The sequence below is a fragment of the Triturus cristatus genome, chromosome 3_1, assembly GCF_964204655.1.
Source record: "Triturus cristatus chromosome 3_1, aTriCri1.1, whole genome shotgun sequence".
In the NCBI taxonomy this organism is placed as follows: Eukaryota; Metazoa; Chordata; class Amphibia; order Caudata; family Salamandridae; genus Triturus; species Triturus cristatus.
The window spans coordinates 1,063,258,672-1,063,275,598 of NC_140583.1; the positions used below are offsets into that span (position 1 = coordinate 1,063,258,672).

The 16,927-nt window shown below is 43.6% G+C and overlaps 1 protein-coding gene across 1 annotated transcript; it reads right to left on the bottom strand.

Annotated features, from left to right (window-relative positions):
• Positions 1-4,512: 4,512 nt before the first annotated feature.
• RPS25 (ribosomal protein S25) lies at positions 4,513-16,648 on the bottom strand. The gene is made up of 5 exons (XM_085645886.1): positions 16,533-16,648; positions 15,180-15,275; positions 14,693-14,876; positions 5,521-5,619; positions 4,513-4,572 (listed from the first exon to the last, which is right to left on the bottom strand). Exons 1-4 carry the CDS (start codon positions 16,533-16,535, stop codon positions 5,525-5,527), a joined length of 378 nt encoding a protein of 125 aa, XP_085502012.1. The 5' UTR covers positions 16,536-16,648; the 3' UTR covers positions 4,513-4,572; positions 5,521-5,524.
• Between the last annotated feature and the right edge of the window lie 279 nt (positions 16,649-16,927).

A 16,927-nucleotide genomic window follows, 5' to 3' on the forward strand; every position in this document is an offset into this window, starting at 1 on the left:
AGCTTATAGGATTTTAAAAACTGACTTATCACCACCAATAGTATTTGCGGTAGCGAAATTTTTAACAGCTATGTGGATCAGCCGCAACCGTCATGTAAAGCCCAAAAATTGAGGATGGACTGATCTGAATGTTGCTATGCTGCTAACTCTAAATGAGTATTTTAATGTGGTGCATAACATGTTATTTATTGTATGTTTATCTCTTTTATTCTTTTATGGCCCAAGTGGCCGAAATAAAGTTGAAATGATGAATTGTAACCACAAAGCAAGCCCTCTGGGACCGGGTTTGGTCCCCTCATTTTGATGAGCAAGTTAAGAGTTCCAGGCTTGTCATTTGTGTAATTGTTTATCTCCTAACACACCACACTTCGAAAATGTCAGATCTTCCAAAACACACCTGGGAGAAAATTGCACTGGACTTCTCGGGAAGCCTTGAAAATGGCCCTTACCCCAGGTAAACAGATCAGCACTTTTGGTTTCCTCTGTTGAAAGACCTTTCGTCGCCAACTTGTGATCGAGTGAGAGTAGAAAGCATATTTGCAACCGGGGGGGGTGTTCCACCCATTCTAAAATCTCACAATGGCATAATTTAATGTTCGGGAATTCAAAGGCTCTTACTCATTTAAACATAAAGCATCAGAAAAAGTACACCTATGGCCACAGGCTAATGGCATTGTTGAAAGTTTTCTATGAATGCTTAAGGCTGTTCAGCACACTGCGCTAGAGGGATTGGAGCTTAAGTGCTTCATTATACTCTTCATGCTTACAGATCTACTCATTATACAATCTGTGAAAGCCCATGACCATTGAAAGAACAATTGATGTCAAAAAAGTTTGTATCGCAACTTCATCTCACAAGTCTAGAATAAAGTATTATGAGGACAAGCAATGTGTTTGGGACATTATGTTTCGGAAAGGAGATTGTCCTTGTCAATAAGAGGCAAAAACGCAACTGATGCTCCATTTGATGCCGATTCATTAAATTGTGACTACTAGGGGCACATGGTGACTGCTAAAGGGCCTGAAAAGTCCAATACAAGGGATTCCTCACATTTCATGCATTTGCCTCAGTTTGTTGGTTCTAGGCATCCAAAGAGTGTTGAAGGGCCAGGAGAGTCCTAGGAATACCTTAATTGTTAGCTCACCAGTGCCTGTTGCTGTGGTTTCTCCTGTGTCTCCTCCACCTAGTACCATGAGCACTGGAAGAGTGATTTGAGCACCTTGACTCATTGCGGAACCATGTGCATATGTTGTTTGTTATTTAACAAAAGGTGAAGATGTAGGGTCTTGTCCATTATAGAGATGGACCCTTATGGTCCCTATCGGACTGCATAGTCTGGTGACGGTAGTGATTGGGTGTGGTTAATAAAATTCATGACTCAGTACGCATCAGTTAACGGTTACACTCTAGAGAATAAAGACGTGCAATACCTAGCTCCGTGTGTTGTGCGATTCAATTACATGCTACCAGGGAGAACGCAACACATCTGCCCCACATCACAGCGGTTCTTATTGAATACTGGCACAGAGCTTTGAAATGGATGGGTGACCCGCTAATCACACTAGAGATACAGCTATCGATGGGTTGTGGCTCAATTCATTCACGCAGCTGCAGAGGGTTCAGAAGTGGGACAAATTAGTATCTCCAAGTTGGGCTATGTTTGGGCTTTCCTTTGCAAACTGAGTGAATATTATGAGCTGCACCAGTTTCAATTATTTATGTACAAACAGTTGCGACACGCCTGGGAATACCCTAGGGAAACTTTCAGACCCACTACCTGACTTCAATCCAATGGAACACAAACTCAATAGGCGGGTGATTGAGGCAAAGGGTGATTCACGTCTACACGATACTAGTCCTAAATGTGCCAGAGCCAGTGACAATGTTGTCGGATTGGTGGGAGGCAGACATTGGAGAGATTGACATGGCATAGGTTGAGGCATAAATGACAGCCACAGGATTGGTAATCCCGGCCAAACTGTGGTTGATCCTATTCAGATATTTCCACCAAACCCACTAGACAGGCTATGGAAAATGGAAAGGGTGGGAAACCCGGAGGGCCTCTGCTGCAGTTAAGTGAGGGTCAACTGGATCCACACAAAATGGAAATGCCCAGTCATCATGCCCTACTGTTCAAAAATCCTCCAAACACTAGGAAAAAGCATAGAGCATCCCATTGGGACCCCAAGATGGCTCTCCTGAAGGGTTTTTGGGGTGGGATGGACTTCGGGGCCAACGCACCCTGGTGGGCATGGATTGCATATTGGCTAAACATATTGCAAATCATTGGAGTCAGGTGTACCCCCTTCAGGGAATAGTTGCAGGGTGTGAACTACTAATGCTTGATAGAGTCAGTAGTGTACAAATCCAGAGGTTGTCCTAATAAACACCAAGATCTGGGTTGCATGGAGAGAACATTTTCAAGTCCCTTGACTCACTGCTCTGGCAGTGCTCCCCAACGCTTGCCCTCATACCAGACATGCTTTTAGGGACATCGTGGGAGATGAATTGGGGGGGGGGGGGGGGGGGGGGGGCTAAAGTTTTTATTTTTGGTACATATAGTTTTATGCTCCTGACGAAACGTGTGCAATGCCAAATATGGTCTTTTAGTGGTTATGAAACCAATTTTTTTTTAAAAAAGCATAAGAACTCAACATTCTGAATAAATACCATGGAGATGGTTTGAATTCTTAGTACATTTTATACATGTATTAGGTTCTGCTATAAACAATATTTTAGTTACCCAACACTGATGAAGGGACAAAAATAATTGTAATTGAAGGAAGCACCATTTGTTTATTGTGCTACTCAGGCAGGGTTTGCTCAGACGCGAGTCCCTTGCTCACTTTGCCACTGGATTCAAGCAAGCCTGGCTGAAGACTGCTGAAATGTCAGAAACCGGTCGTAGGAAGCTTGTTTCCGGTTCAGGGAAGGCATGGCTTGGCAGTTCGGGCTGGACTGTTCCCATGAGGCACAGGGTCAGACTGATTTGCATATGGCCATGTCTGAACTGGGGTGGCAGAGTGGGCTAAAGAACGGCGATGGATCAAACCCAGATCTGTTGACTGAGTGTGAGTGTTTGATTGGTTCTGATGCTCCGTCCATCACCACCCCCTTTTTGTACCGAGATGTCAGGCAGAGCAGCAGTCAAAAAGACTCAGAAACAAGCTATATTGTGGCACAATCGCCAACGTTTTAAATCTGAAACGTCCATTCCTCTGGGACATCCTCCAATTAAACACAATTTGTCTTAATAGGAAGCTTTTCCAGTTGAAATTGCAATTATGGTTTGACTGTTTTAGTCTTCTTTGAAATGTGCAATCACCACCATCTTCTACTCACTCAGATTCAGGGACATATTATAGGTTTTGAGTCGTCTTGCGCCATGCACGGTGACAGTGCTGCACAAAAAACCTACAATGAAACTTCTCAACCTATGCGAAGCCATCCTGCATTGTTTGGTGAATTACATGGTATGGGCGTTACATGGGTGGAGCATGGGTGTTCATGCGTGTTCGCATGTATTCAGACGAATTCCTAGATTTACCAAAAGGGGTAGATTTAGGCATGTGCCAGAACTGTACGCCTGCCCACCGGAGGTAACGAGGAGAAATATCTATTACTCCTAGTTGTTTCCTCTTTAAGTGTGCTGCATTCTGAAGCACATTTAGAAAGAGGAAAATACAGCCGAGAATTGTTTTTGTGCAGGAAGGTGGCCCTTCCTGCACAGAAACAATCCTGCCTTCACATAAACCTATCTATATTAAGGGTCGCATACTACAATGGTTCACAGTGGCCCTAACTAAGCTTTCAGCCAGGAACGGGAGAGACCCGGTGTTGGGAATGGTCCACCTCCTGATAGGAGGAAACAGGATGGATGCAGCAGGTAATGCCTTAAATTGAAGTTTCAGTTTTCAAACACCGGTGATTCGATTAAACAGATATCAGATAAAAATAGAAGCTCTAAAGATTACTATTGGGTACATTTGTAAAGTGCACTAAGGCGACAAAATCTTACACTGGTAAGCAAAATAGTTGGTCTTTCTGAGCAGGGCTTCACATAAATGTCAAAAATCTGTGCCTTAACTCTTTTTAGGATTATCGATATATCCATGCATTTTGGACCCCCATGTTTCGTTCTCAATTTAGCACGGACTACTAAACTGATTATTAGTTTAATAAATCATTCAAATGAACTGTAACTTCTGCATACATTCCGTGGAGCAGATTTTTTATTTATGCCTGCAATCTGATGGCATGATTTATTTCCAAGTGATTCTTCCGGCAACGCTATTACAACCATACTGAATAGGTATTTGTACAAGTCCATTTACCAATTCCTAGGAAACCCTAGCACAGCCAAAACCAATTCCCCATCATACTTAAACAGTGAATCCCCCCACGCACATTTCTTAGAAGCTTATCACTGCCCTCAACTTGTTACAGTCGCCCTGCAACGATAATTCAATTCTGAAATCACGCTTTTCTTACAAACATACCACCCAATGAAATGACTTTTCAATCCTTTTTATTTAACACATTTACATTAGACCAGACTCCAACAGAAAAACCTGCAATGAAAGAAAGAAACGTATTAGCATATTCTTAGGCATTAGTATTACATAACCAGTCACTCATGAAGTTCACATCCATCCAACTAGGGTGCACAAGATCAGCGCTAAGCCACAGATACAATATGAATTAATCACATAGGGTGCGGGCCACTAATACTCAGACAACATATCCCGACCATCATTGGACAGCATAAGTAATGACACTGGGCATAAATCCACCAGCAGGCTACGTGACAGGTTCTATCTCAAGCACAAATGAATCTACAGATGTGCGATACGCTGCTACATCTCAGCAGGTCAAGTCTAACTACTTGAGTTCATATTACTCTTTCACCCAACCTCACCCCTTCCAACAAGCAACTGACCTAAACTGAAGAAAAAAGCCACTGGATCCAACACTCACCTTAAACATGCACACCACTCATTTACATTTACCCAGGCTCAGCTTCCTCACAGTAGGGCATAAAAGCAGTGCAATAGTGCCAAATGTATAGAATGGTAAAACATTGATTCTGTGCGAACTACAGCTAAAACCTGGGCATGAACTCCTTCACAGGCCCCACAACTTGCCACTGCATCAAAAAAAATTGATAGCGTTGGAGAGGTAAAGTTATGTTTCTAAACGTTGCAACCTACACTGCCTTCCATAAAACGTGATTTGTCAACTCTAATTTTTCTTTTTAATTAAGTGGCAGTCACAGCCTTTACTGCCCTCCTAAGAGCTAATGGCACAGAAGACTACAATGTGCACCACATAAAGGCCGCTTGTTTCAGGTTAGGGCTCTAGACAGTGGCCCTTACAGCCCAGGGCCGACCGACAAGCCGGTTCCACATCAACTTGCCCCATTAGCAGTTCCCACAGAAATCGACTTCGGTTTTGAGCCTTCATAGTCTACCCCTTTGAAAAGCTGAACACACGCATTGCCAACTCAGGGCCCCGCTCACCGGATTAAGCTTCCTCCGTGCCTGCGGGTGCATCTCCTCCCTTCGTGTTCCGGGTATAAATCACTTGAGCTCTGTGCTTCGACACCAGTTTAATCAAACCTGTTTAAGGACAGAAGTATTACTCAAAGTTCCTCACTTAAATAACTCCAATCAACAGAACTCCCAAAGGAGACCTGCCACTCTTATTTCACACACACACAACGGTGACATCAAACCAGGAAACGCAACAAATGCAAAACATCAAAGTGCGTGTACTCTGTGGATTATCTTAATATCTAATTTTAACATACCAAGAACAAGAATTGGCAAAGCAGATAAGTCTTGCCTATATAATACAAGTACCGAGCTGTTGGCTTCACCAGTGTTTGGCCTTTATTACAAGTACTGGGTTACATCCAGATATTGTGAAAACGCATGTTTACAGCAGGGTAGGAATGAGGAGCTGCGTAATTCTTACCCTCATGATTTTCCCCTGGTAAATTCTAACAGGTCAAACATGTCCATCTTTAGCGAGGAAAAATGCCCGAGATTGGTCAGTACATGCGTGTTTTGGTGAAGGAAGTACCAAAAACCTGCATGCAATTCCCAAGGATTTCTTGCATACCACATGAAGTTGTAGGGTTCTGGCCCCATACTGGGAAACACGCATGCTTGACTTCGGTGCTAGGTGGGAGGATGCAGCCTGACCCAAATGAGTTTCTTTTGCTTAGAAACCAATCTAGGCGTTAACTGGCAAGTTAGCTTTACTATGGTTGGGGCCAATTGGTCCTACGAGGGATGTAGCTCGTCGCTGGAAAGATGACCCCCTACCTCTGTGGAAGACTGGGATCAGGGGCTTAATTTATGTAGGCATATGTATGCCAATTTACATTACCAGAGGTTACCCAAGAGAACACAACTAAATATGGGGCACTTGGGCTCGCTACTGGGGAATTATTCTTGACCAAATGGTCAACTACTGGACTGCTAGACGCTGAAATGCGTGGGTATAGGGCCAGAGGGTTTTGCATTTTGGGATTCTGTATATAGCCACAAAATGTGCATTAATCATTTATCATTGATGGGGTACGATTGAAGGGGGGCTTGTCTAATCTACAACGGTATGTCCTATAATCGTCTTTGTATTTGAGATTGGGGGAACAAAAATAAAAAGTTTCACAATACTGAAGTAAAAGCAAACATCTTACGGTATCTCAAACTGTACACTGAACTCAATGCCATTTACAAAAGATTGAAAACGTTCGGGACTTTACAAAAGCTTTTGCCAAGAGTATTGCAAATCTTTAAGAATCAGAAGTACAGGTCACAACCATATGGAGCAGTGGGCGATAAATGGTGCCTCCAAGCAGTTACATTGTAGGTTATGTATGCTCTACAGACTTGCTGAAAAGGTTGTGTCAAAAGGTATAACAACTCCACGTGGTGCACATGCCCAGTATGTCAAGGAATACTGGGCTGCTAGTCTACAACCAAGATGTAGTAGGGGACACCAGACCACGACCCATGCATATTATTTATTACTACAGGAGTCCACGAAGTCCATTCCCCAACATCACAAATCGGTTCATACGTTACAAGCTGCTTACTAAACAAACATATATATGCCTTGGGAAAAGCTCACAGCAATGCTCAACTCAATGACTAGCTAAAATAAACTATTGATTACTTCATTTTAGTGAATAGATTTCATTTTCTAGGAAATGTAATGACCTGCAACAGATATGTCACAACTTTACAAATCGTTATCGAAAAAACATTTACCAGAACCCAATGCAAATGTTAATTCACCCAAAACGTGAATTGCGCGGTAAACATGACCCATTAACACTGCCTTATCAGAGTAGAACGGCACAGAAAACAAGCCTCAATGTGCATAGAAAACAAGCCTCAATGTGCATAGGTAATGCAAAAAAAAAAAAAAAAAGCCCACTGGAACAATGTGGCAATGGAGAATAAAATGTGACAGGGTCGACTAATTATGCAAAATGAAAGCAAATCATGTTGTATATTCTTTGGCAGTATTCGGTTACAGATACTGTTCTGTTACGTGCAAGGAAATCGCTGGATAGATATATAAAATGTCAGTGTCCGTCAAAAAGGGTATATTACACTGCGTATCCACCCGGTTTTGTGATTACCGAGTCGATACAATGGCCTGTTCGAAGCTTATCCTTCATTAAGAAAACAGCCTTGCAGTACAGTAGTTTTAGGTGTATCGTTAACATTTGATAGGAGGCACTGTACAACTCAGGACATCTCAACTTTGTTGAGAAAGCTTATATTTTGTCTGTCTATTGAAACCGCATCCCTGTAAAATAGTCCGTCATCTGAATTGGCAAACATTATCTAGCAAATGTTAGTGACAAATACGGAATTTGTCTAACAGCGCAGGATGTAGTTTGTATGCCAAGATTCTCATGCTCCAGAAAATACAATCCACGGTCCATGAAACAGAAATTACTATGGTCTCAGAAGAGGTTTGAACTCCGCTGTATCTAGGTTTTAAACTGATACCGATAAGAGCTGAACTTGAACAGTTTATCTTTGCAAACTGACGTGTTGCATGTTTAACTTTTGATCTTGGGTTTTTGTTTAAATTCAAATATAATTAAGCAGAAGATAGAACGTGGCATGTTTAGTATCACTTTGTGGCAATACCGTACGACTGCTCAAGTACATTGCCCAGATGACCGCTATATAATCTAGTTGCAACATGCTGCATTCTTGATGGCTTAATGTAAACCTAGCTGGGTTAATTTAATCTCGGATATTGGTTGTAGGCTACGAAACACTTCGATTAATAATTTGCCAGGCCTAAACCTGCCTTTAATACTTTTAACCCCTCCCCCACCAAGGAACCTGCTCCAATAGGAACAGTCCAGCTCAAACTGCCATGCAAGGTCCTCTTTGAACCCGACTACAAGCAACATAGGACCAATTTCAACCCAGTAACCCAATTTGAGATCATCCCCAACTGTCACCTGGCAGCCTGCGGGAGGCGTGAACTGCTCTTAGGAAAGAACAAATGCCACTGTTTGTCCCCCTGCCCCAGGACTTTTTACAGGGGATGTCCTCATGTCCCAGGATACATACACCTCAGGGGTGTGTCCAGAAATCTGATCAATGGAAGAAATATTCTGACATCTTGGATTTGGACAGATATGCACTGCGGGAATGTTTAGCAGCAACCCCATAGGAAGTGATACTGAGGGGGCAAGGTTGCCCATGTTAACCCTATTGTTTAGGGAGTCTCTCCCACCCACAAGCTAGCACCAGGCATACAAGTGCCCTCCTTGCCATTTTCAAAACACTGCTGGACCTGTAAAAAACCAGACAGCACCTGCATTATGAAAGGACTGGAACTGAGGGCTGGGCCTGCTTCCACTTGAACCCAAGACAGGAGTTGCCCGCATGATTTATTTGGATGGCCTCTTGTTAAGCTCTTGAAACACTAAAGCTGCAAAAAGCCTTCAACTAAGAGCCCAGGTGACTAGTTTCAAATAGATGTGTCATGGACCCTGCTGGTGGCTTCTAGGAGAGACTTTGCCCTAACAAACAAAAGGCATGGGTCCAGAACCTTTTGGATAGCACTTGGTTAAGTACTCTCCTGCCTTCAAGATTGCAAAAGTGGGTACTTGGGGCAACTCTTCCGGAACTTTCTATGCAAGAACAGGAGGCTAACAGGATTGCCGCTGAACTGCAGCCTTTGCGAAAGCAGCTAGACTCCCCAAAAAAGTCTCAATGTGATGGATTTCACCAAGAACACTGAGCATCACCCTGCTGCCATTAAGCCCTCAGTTGAATCAAACTGGCAGCCTGCCCCCACCAAGAAAACTCCTCCAGGAAAAACAACTGAGTCAGAAGGTAAACTTTGCACCGGTCGAGTATGGTTCCCGTATCCGAACGACACTAGCAGCTTACTAGATGTAACCTATCCAAAATGCCTTTTTAAAGCTATCTTTGTGCACTGCAAGACACTTCCACACAACACCTTTCCAACTGCACTTCTAATTAGTCTTTAAACCGGATACACAAACTGAAAATCTTGGTTAGACTAATCGGGATATAGCTTAACACCCAAATCTCAATAGACAACTAGAAGCAAGGCACTAGCCGGGAGAACACTGCCCGAGACCGGTCCAATCAGTTGGGGGCTATTACAGGTGAAAGGGAAGCTTCAAGCAATTTTAATTAGTCTACCAATGCACCTTAATGTCTAAAGTCTCCCTCCCAAATAAAACAAGCATTGGCATAGCCAATAGATCTCGCCTTTGGGACCTCATAAATGTTTAGCCATGCAAAGGTTGATGTTGCACCAAGGATATTGTGGTCCATAACTAAATACTTATAAGGTCCCAAAAGCTAGACCTATTGGCTATGCGCCAATGCTTTTTTTCCCCCTCTTCCCAAGTGTGCTGCATTATGCGGCACACAAAGCGGGGAAACACCATGTAGGATTGTTTTTGTGCAGGGAGTTTCCGATTCCTGCAAAAAAAAAAAAAAATCCTGCCTGCAACTGAAATGCAAGGGTTCCTACATTGGGGCTAGGCTGCCAAAACGGCGCCAGCTCATGCAGAAAGGACGGAAATGCACTGGATTGCTTAAATACGGAGCATTCTTGCCCTTTCACTTTGGTGTAGGGCAGCGCAGCAAGCTGTCTTGTCCTATGCCAAAATGCCATAAATGAGGCCCTAAATTGTGTGTCCCTATAGCTCGGTCGCAATATAGACAACAAAAATCTCTCATCTACAGTAACTATCAATACATCATCAGGGTGAATGTATGTAGGCAAGTATACATTTATTGTTCTAAACTCCATACTGGCTTACTTCGAGGATACAGTGCTAGTCGATATTGTGGCGTGATATTTTTGTAGGGCAACAAGATACTGACCATCCACCAAGCCTGCCATCCTTGTACCGTCTGATTGCAGCCTTTGCTTTCCTTCTGTGTCCCACGGCTTCAATGTAGAGGAATGTATTCAATACATTTCTTCAGGTTAGCACCTATGAGTGTTGGTCATCCTGCAGTGCATGATGGGACAGGGTGCTCACGATATTAAGAGAAAAGGGGGAAATGATGAGCACTGACAGCAGAGCTGAAAGTGAAGAGGAGAACCAGACCCACCCACTCTGAGCACTGGGCTGCTGCAATGTTGACATGGACTCTAATGTGAATTACTCTATTAATATTCCAGTGCTGCACTGATCAGCCCTATAGTGCACCATTAGAAGTGTTTGATATTTAAGTAAGAAGACTTAAAAAACATGGGGACACTATAGGACCAATGTAATTTAAGACACTCAAAGTCAGCAAGAAAACCTACTGAATTGGCTGCAAGTTCCATTTCCTTTATGGAAAAATAATTTAATAGTTCATATCTTCGACCTATTTTTTTGTTGTTGCAAGAATGAGATGCTCATTTGGGCTCTTTGCCTATTAAACGCCCTGAGCAGTATCAAGTAGTCTTTCTTCTTTTGAGACTAGCTGCGATAGCTGGCTTTAAGGGACGCCAAGGGTGCACTTTGAACCTATTACTACCAATAGAATCGCAGATCCCTTTGGAGACAAAATGTTACTTACATTTTGCTGGCAGGACGATTGGAAGGAATCTCCTTTATCTCTCAATGCCTCAAGTTCCTGCTCTCCACCCCTTGCTTCTGCCTCAAAGAACCCCCGCACACCCTCATCCACGCGGTGGTTGTCTTCCAATAATGATCTCCTTGCTTTAGATGACAGCCTGTCAGGTGAGGCTGGTAGCGCGAGATGCATTGTTCAAGGTAACATCGATTGAATCGAACACGGGAAGCTGCCGTGATAACCTGCCAGAATGATGGGAGTCAGTGGAGTTAGAGCGCCGGCTACGCATCTGCCTATCAGCAAATAATTACCGTGCGAGACCGATGTGGCGAGGATTCGGGTTGAGGAAGACACAAGTGAGGCTCCCCTTGACTTTATGGAAGGATTCAGAAGTTCTCCCATGCATTGCATAGCTCAAAAGCAGATATAACAAGACGCGTGAAAAGGAAATAAGACGCGCTCTGTGGTGGGTGAGGGGGCATTGAAGCAATGCGCGTACGCGGGAAAGCGTGAGGAAAGCCAGACGGAGCAGAGCCTGTGCGCGTAACCGTACACAGAATGCCACACAAAAAGCTGTGGTAAGACTTTTAAAAGCCCACTAACCAAATGACTCGCCAGAGCAGCGCATGCGCTGGCTCAGATGAGACCTAAAAAAAACAAACGAGGGAAAGCCCTCTTATAGCTGACATGTTACGCCAGCGATATCTGTATTATGAAAGGAGACACCCGCATCTGCAGCCCCCTTCTAGAATACCATTGTGCCCCAGGGGAGCTCAAAGTGGGCACACAAGCCTGTTGCAGAACATCTAATACAGGCCCATGCCCATATTACTATAGTGTCCCTGGGGCACCGCTGGCGTTGGTGCCTGCTTTGAGTGCCCCGCCACAGGGAACAGTGGTATCACAGAAGGGGCCGCACAAGCGCCTGCGCCCCTTTTGTAATACATATCGCCCCGGTGCAAATGTTGCTCCAGCGCCATCTCAAGAGGGCTCCCTCATTTGCATGGTCCCATGTAAATGAGGGAATCACTTTAAATCTGTGCCCGTGCCATATTCTGGACGAACGCACATACCAAAATAAAGGTGGTGCACTGTCAGCATCGCCCGATGGCAGCCTCCTGGAGAAGGTCAGGCCTTCAGACAGCCCCTTGCAGGCGAGTGCAATCACTCACTGCACCTGCCTGCAAGGGGAGCTCCCCCCCCCCCCCCCTTAAAAGTGCAGCGGGTGCCACCAGCATGGTGCAACAGCGGCTTTGAAGCATCCAATCCATATTTCACTTGAATGCTTTGCCCCCAGGGAAGCAGAAGTTCGCAGCTGCCCTGAATGCAGCACATTCAATTTAACATGGTGCACTTAACGTGCGCCATGTTGCAAACAGGATTCCTGCACGGTGCATGTTCAAAGTGCTACCTATATGCAATAGGGCCACAGGTGTCAAAAAAAGGAAAGAGGTTACACTTTCTAGAGTGTTCTATCACTTTGGTTTAGCTCTTATAGAAACACAATCAAAACCAGTCTCCGATCAACAAATTATCTTCTGCCCAAAAATAAACTGGATAATTTACATATATACAAATTACAACCACTACTTCACGCCAACTACCATAGCACAGGTCTTACCTGCATAGGACTTACAATATATGTGTTTCTCCCATAACCCGCAACCAGTCAGCCACTGCATAGCTTGTGGTCAACGTGCATCTTGCTTTGAACGTTGTGGAAGCTTTTCTTTAAAATCATATGGGTCTAAGCATTCAAATTTTGGCACCGATTTGTTTAGTGTGTGGAGGAGGGTCACTATAAAATGTTTCTTAAAGCAAGCTAAAATGAGTTAAATGATGCCCAATGTAAAATGCAGACTTGAGAAGCATTTTTTAAATGTTTGAAAACTTAAAGATGGCCGCTCTTGACAGCAGCAGGTGCCACTGATTGCGAGAGGGGAGGGATTTTAATAGAGAGGTTAAGGTAAAGAGTAGGTACAGAAATTAGTCTCTGATATACACTATTTTATAGTCTTATTTTGCAGTAAAATGACACGCCATCCAAACATGGCTAGGACAAACCAATAAAAGGGAGGAACGGGATTAGATCAGGAGCACAGATCATAAGAAAACCTCTTGAGTAAGGGCATACACAAAGCCCATTCTATGTATTATATTATTCACAATAGGATATTGACAGCCACTAAAGATGCCTTAGGCGAGCCCTGCCATTGTCAGCAGGGCTGGCCATGAGCAGAAAGACAAGACCATAGACCACGGTAGCTCCTTGTTGAGACTCCATTCATATTCTAAAAAGGCATAATTACCTTATTTTCAGGAAGCATCAGCAATACAGAATTCTTGAGCGTACATTAAGACTAGGACATGGGTTATGGCCAAATGATACCAAGAACATAGATAATCTCCAAAACAATGACCTGCACCATTACTAACAAACTTGTCTTCCTGACAACCGAAGTATACACTACTATCCTTGCTTCACAATAAATGTTACTGTTCAAGGCACAATGCACTAAGATTGTACATTTCACGATACTGTAGAAGCAATGCAGCTTTAACCCCTTCGACGCTTGTGACGGAACGGTTCCGTCATGCACGTCGGTTGGGCTGTGCTTATGACGGAACCGTTCCGTCATGGCCCCGCCCGCGCTCAGATCCTTCAGCACTGCGCGGGAATCCGCGCAGCGCTGAAGGGGTTAAAGAAAAATGCATATTAAGTCACTTAAAGGGAGACTAGTTTTGCCATACAATTAAACACTACAGTCCAGAGGTTGCAGTGTACAAGACAAAGCTTATGGTTCGCAAACCAGAAAAAGCATTTGCAATGCAACAGGTCTCGCCGTTTGAGCTATTGGCATTGTAAATGACAATAGCTTAAATTACAAAGCACATTTTTTTTTGATAATTTCCCCCCATGCCGCGGTTTAATAGCGGCCGTGGACCTTTTTTAGACAGTGCGTCTGAAGAGAGGTGCAGCCTCTATGTGAAAGCCTGGCATGGGGTGCCTGTAAAAGTGTGGTAAAAAAACATGCTGCCACATTTGGTGCCGCAAATAAATCAAGTGTGGCCGCTGTGCTGTAAGAAATAAAAATAAAGTGTTAGGAGAGGTAGTGTCTTGTGAAAACAATTTAATATAAGTGTTTGGAGACTGTAATAAAAGCTACTTAGGAGGTTACAAGATGAGACATGGCGCCTCTAAGGAGGGAATACTAAGCCTATTGACCAATGAAAAGCCACAGTTTACAAAGGATAAGAACAAGCCAATGAGAAATATGGGCGGAGCTTCAAGTCAATACCTGACTACAGTATGCTTCACAGAGCAGCTTATGCACTGCCCAGGCTCGACCTAAAAAGGAGTACCCTGCCTAATAGAACGTCTGGGGGGAAAAAAACAAAAAAAAACACTTGACTGACTTACAGCAAACAAAATAAAGATATACAAAGGATTCTATTCCGCTCAAAGATAGGAGTCACATGCCAAAACCGGTACTCCACATGCTATCACAGTGACAGATTGGGGATTGCTTCAACTAGATCTTACAGTTTCCCTTTCACTCAAGACATGAGAGCCGCTACCGCTTGTTCTCACCTTTGTTGAGTAGCTCTTGAAGCGCAGCCCGGGCCAGGGAGCCTCGGATCTTCAGCCTCTCGGACACCACAGCAGGAGTGATCAGCTTGTAGTTGGGCACCTCTTTGCACAGCTTGTCGTAGGTAGCTTTGTCAAACAGAACCAAGTTGTTCAGCTTGTCTCTCACTTTTCCTTTGGACCACTTCTACTCAAAACAAACAATAGCGGGTCATGGTTTGAAATTCAAAAAGTGCAATACCAAGCTAAATTACTCTTAACTGTTAAGCTATACAACTCTTCGATATAGCAAAGAATCTTCAACTTAAGACAAAATTGTAACTGCAATGCATGCAAGAATAGAAATATAGGGAGATACGAAAGGGCAATGCTCTCTGCAGCCATTTGACGCCATAAATTATAGTAACAATAACTATTAAAGTACACAAATACAATTCTATAACCTCCCGCCAATGAGTGATTCCTACACAACACACAGAAATTAGTTTACCTTCTTCTTGGCTTTACCGCCAGATTTGTTGACTGGATCCTTGTCCTTCTTGGCGGACTTGCCCGCATCCTTTTTCTTCTTATCGTCTTTGGGAGGCTGTTTAAATAAGCAACAATTAAAAGTATCTGTCACAGAAAGAAGCCGTGAGCAGATCATACAAGCTACGTTTTCTTTGTGACGAACGTAAAGGGTTGGGCATCAAGACGGCTGAAAAGCAACTACTCAGCAAGAAAAATGACAATTAAAACGGTAGCCTGAAGCATGTTCCGAGTGCAGCACGTATCTTATTAGAAACAAAATGTTCTATCACTACGAGCATAAATGGTTGCAATTGAGAGGTCCCCTTGCTCAATGGGTAAAAACCTGAAAACCAACCCGAGTTAACTGATGAAATACGTTTCTTGCCATAGCGCATCTAACTGAAATTGCGTTCAGATACAAAAGCACTTGCAAACAAATCCTCGTATAAACAGTATTTTAAAATAATCTCATAAACAAGCATTAGCAATAAAAAAAGATACTACATTCACATCAGTTTTATAAACGCGGCAATTGTTATTAAATATATATGATCCGAAACGTTCACATAATCTGCCATATCTAATCATCTACGGTGGTCAATTGCCATTCAAATGATATTTTCTTCCTCCTAAAGTCTCTCCATAAACAATTAAACGACGCTCCCTTAAGGATTTCGGGACAGCTATGAAAAAATGAGCCGGCAACAACAGTAACTTCTACACAACTTAAAGACTATGTTGGAGGAGGCGCATACGAGGGGACACTTTTAATGTATTTATTTACAGATTTCGGAAAGGTGCCTAGCACCACTGTAGCTGCCGCTCGCAGGATATCCATTAATGCCAGATACTTTTTAACGATTATTTACTAGAGCATAAAGCCAGGAATTCCACAGACAACATAATACTGCTCTCCTCTAATCTTCCTCCATCCATAAGCTAGCATTGCCCCACCAATATGTACCCCGCCATACGGAGCTGTCACTACAAAGCGTCACAGGCCAGTGGGCTAAGGCCTGTACTCGTCTTAAGATTCGCATGTACCCGACTAAACGAAACATAATTACATGCAAGTTTAAACTCCATCAACACAGAAGAGGCCCTTCTTGATAAGGTTTTATTGTTAACGTTTTGAGGGGAAAAAAAGGGACAGAACGTGCCGAGGACACTTAGTAACAGTTTATTCCGCCTCGGAACCACGTCAAGGACATGAGTCCTCGCGAGCCTAGCGTTCAGATCTGAGGAGCCTCGGGTCACACTATTACTGTACGAGCTGCCAGGCTTTCACCCGCTTTCCAGCTCTTCTTTGCCCTGTTCCCATCCCGACCCTCACCATGCTGCTGCTCCAGTGAGATGGCGAACAGAAAGGAAGTGCCCCTGCTTCGCCGCTCGGGAAACCCTGCTAAAGGGCGGGACTTCCGGCGAGTGACTTCCGGGTTATACGGACAGCCACTATTACTCGCCGGGCATGGCGTCTTCGTAACCAACGTAAAAACTACAACTCCCATCGTGCAACGGTAGCCCACTCCATGCTGCCTGCCTCAAGAAGCAGGAAGAAGAAAGTAGTCACAAACTTGGTTCTGATGATCCACTAGAACACAGATCTGTAGTATTTGTGAAATAAGAAATAAAATACAATGTACTGTTGCATTAGTAGTGTGATCAGCTAGCTCCATGTCATTAGGATACATGTTTTCTGTTTGATTTTTCGGATCAGTGCACTCTTGG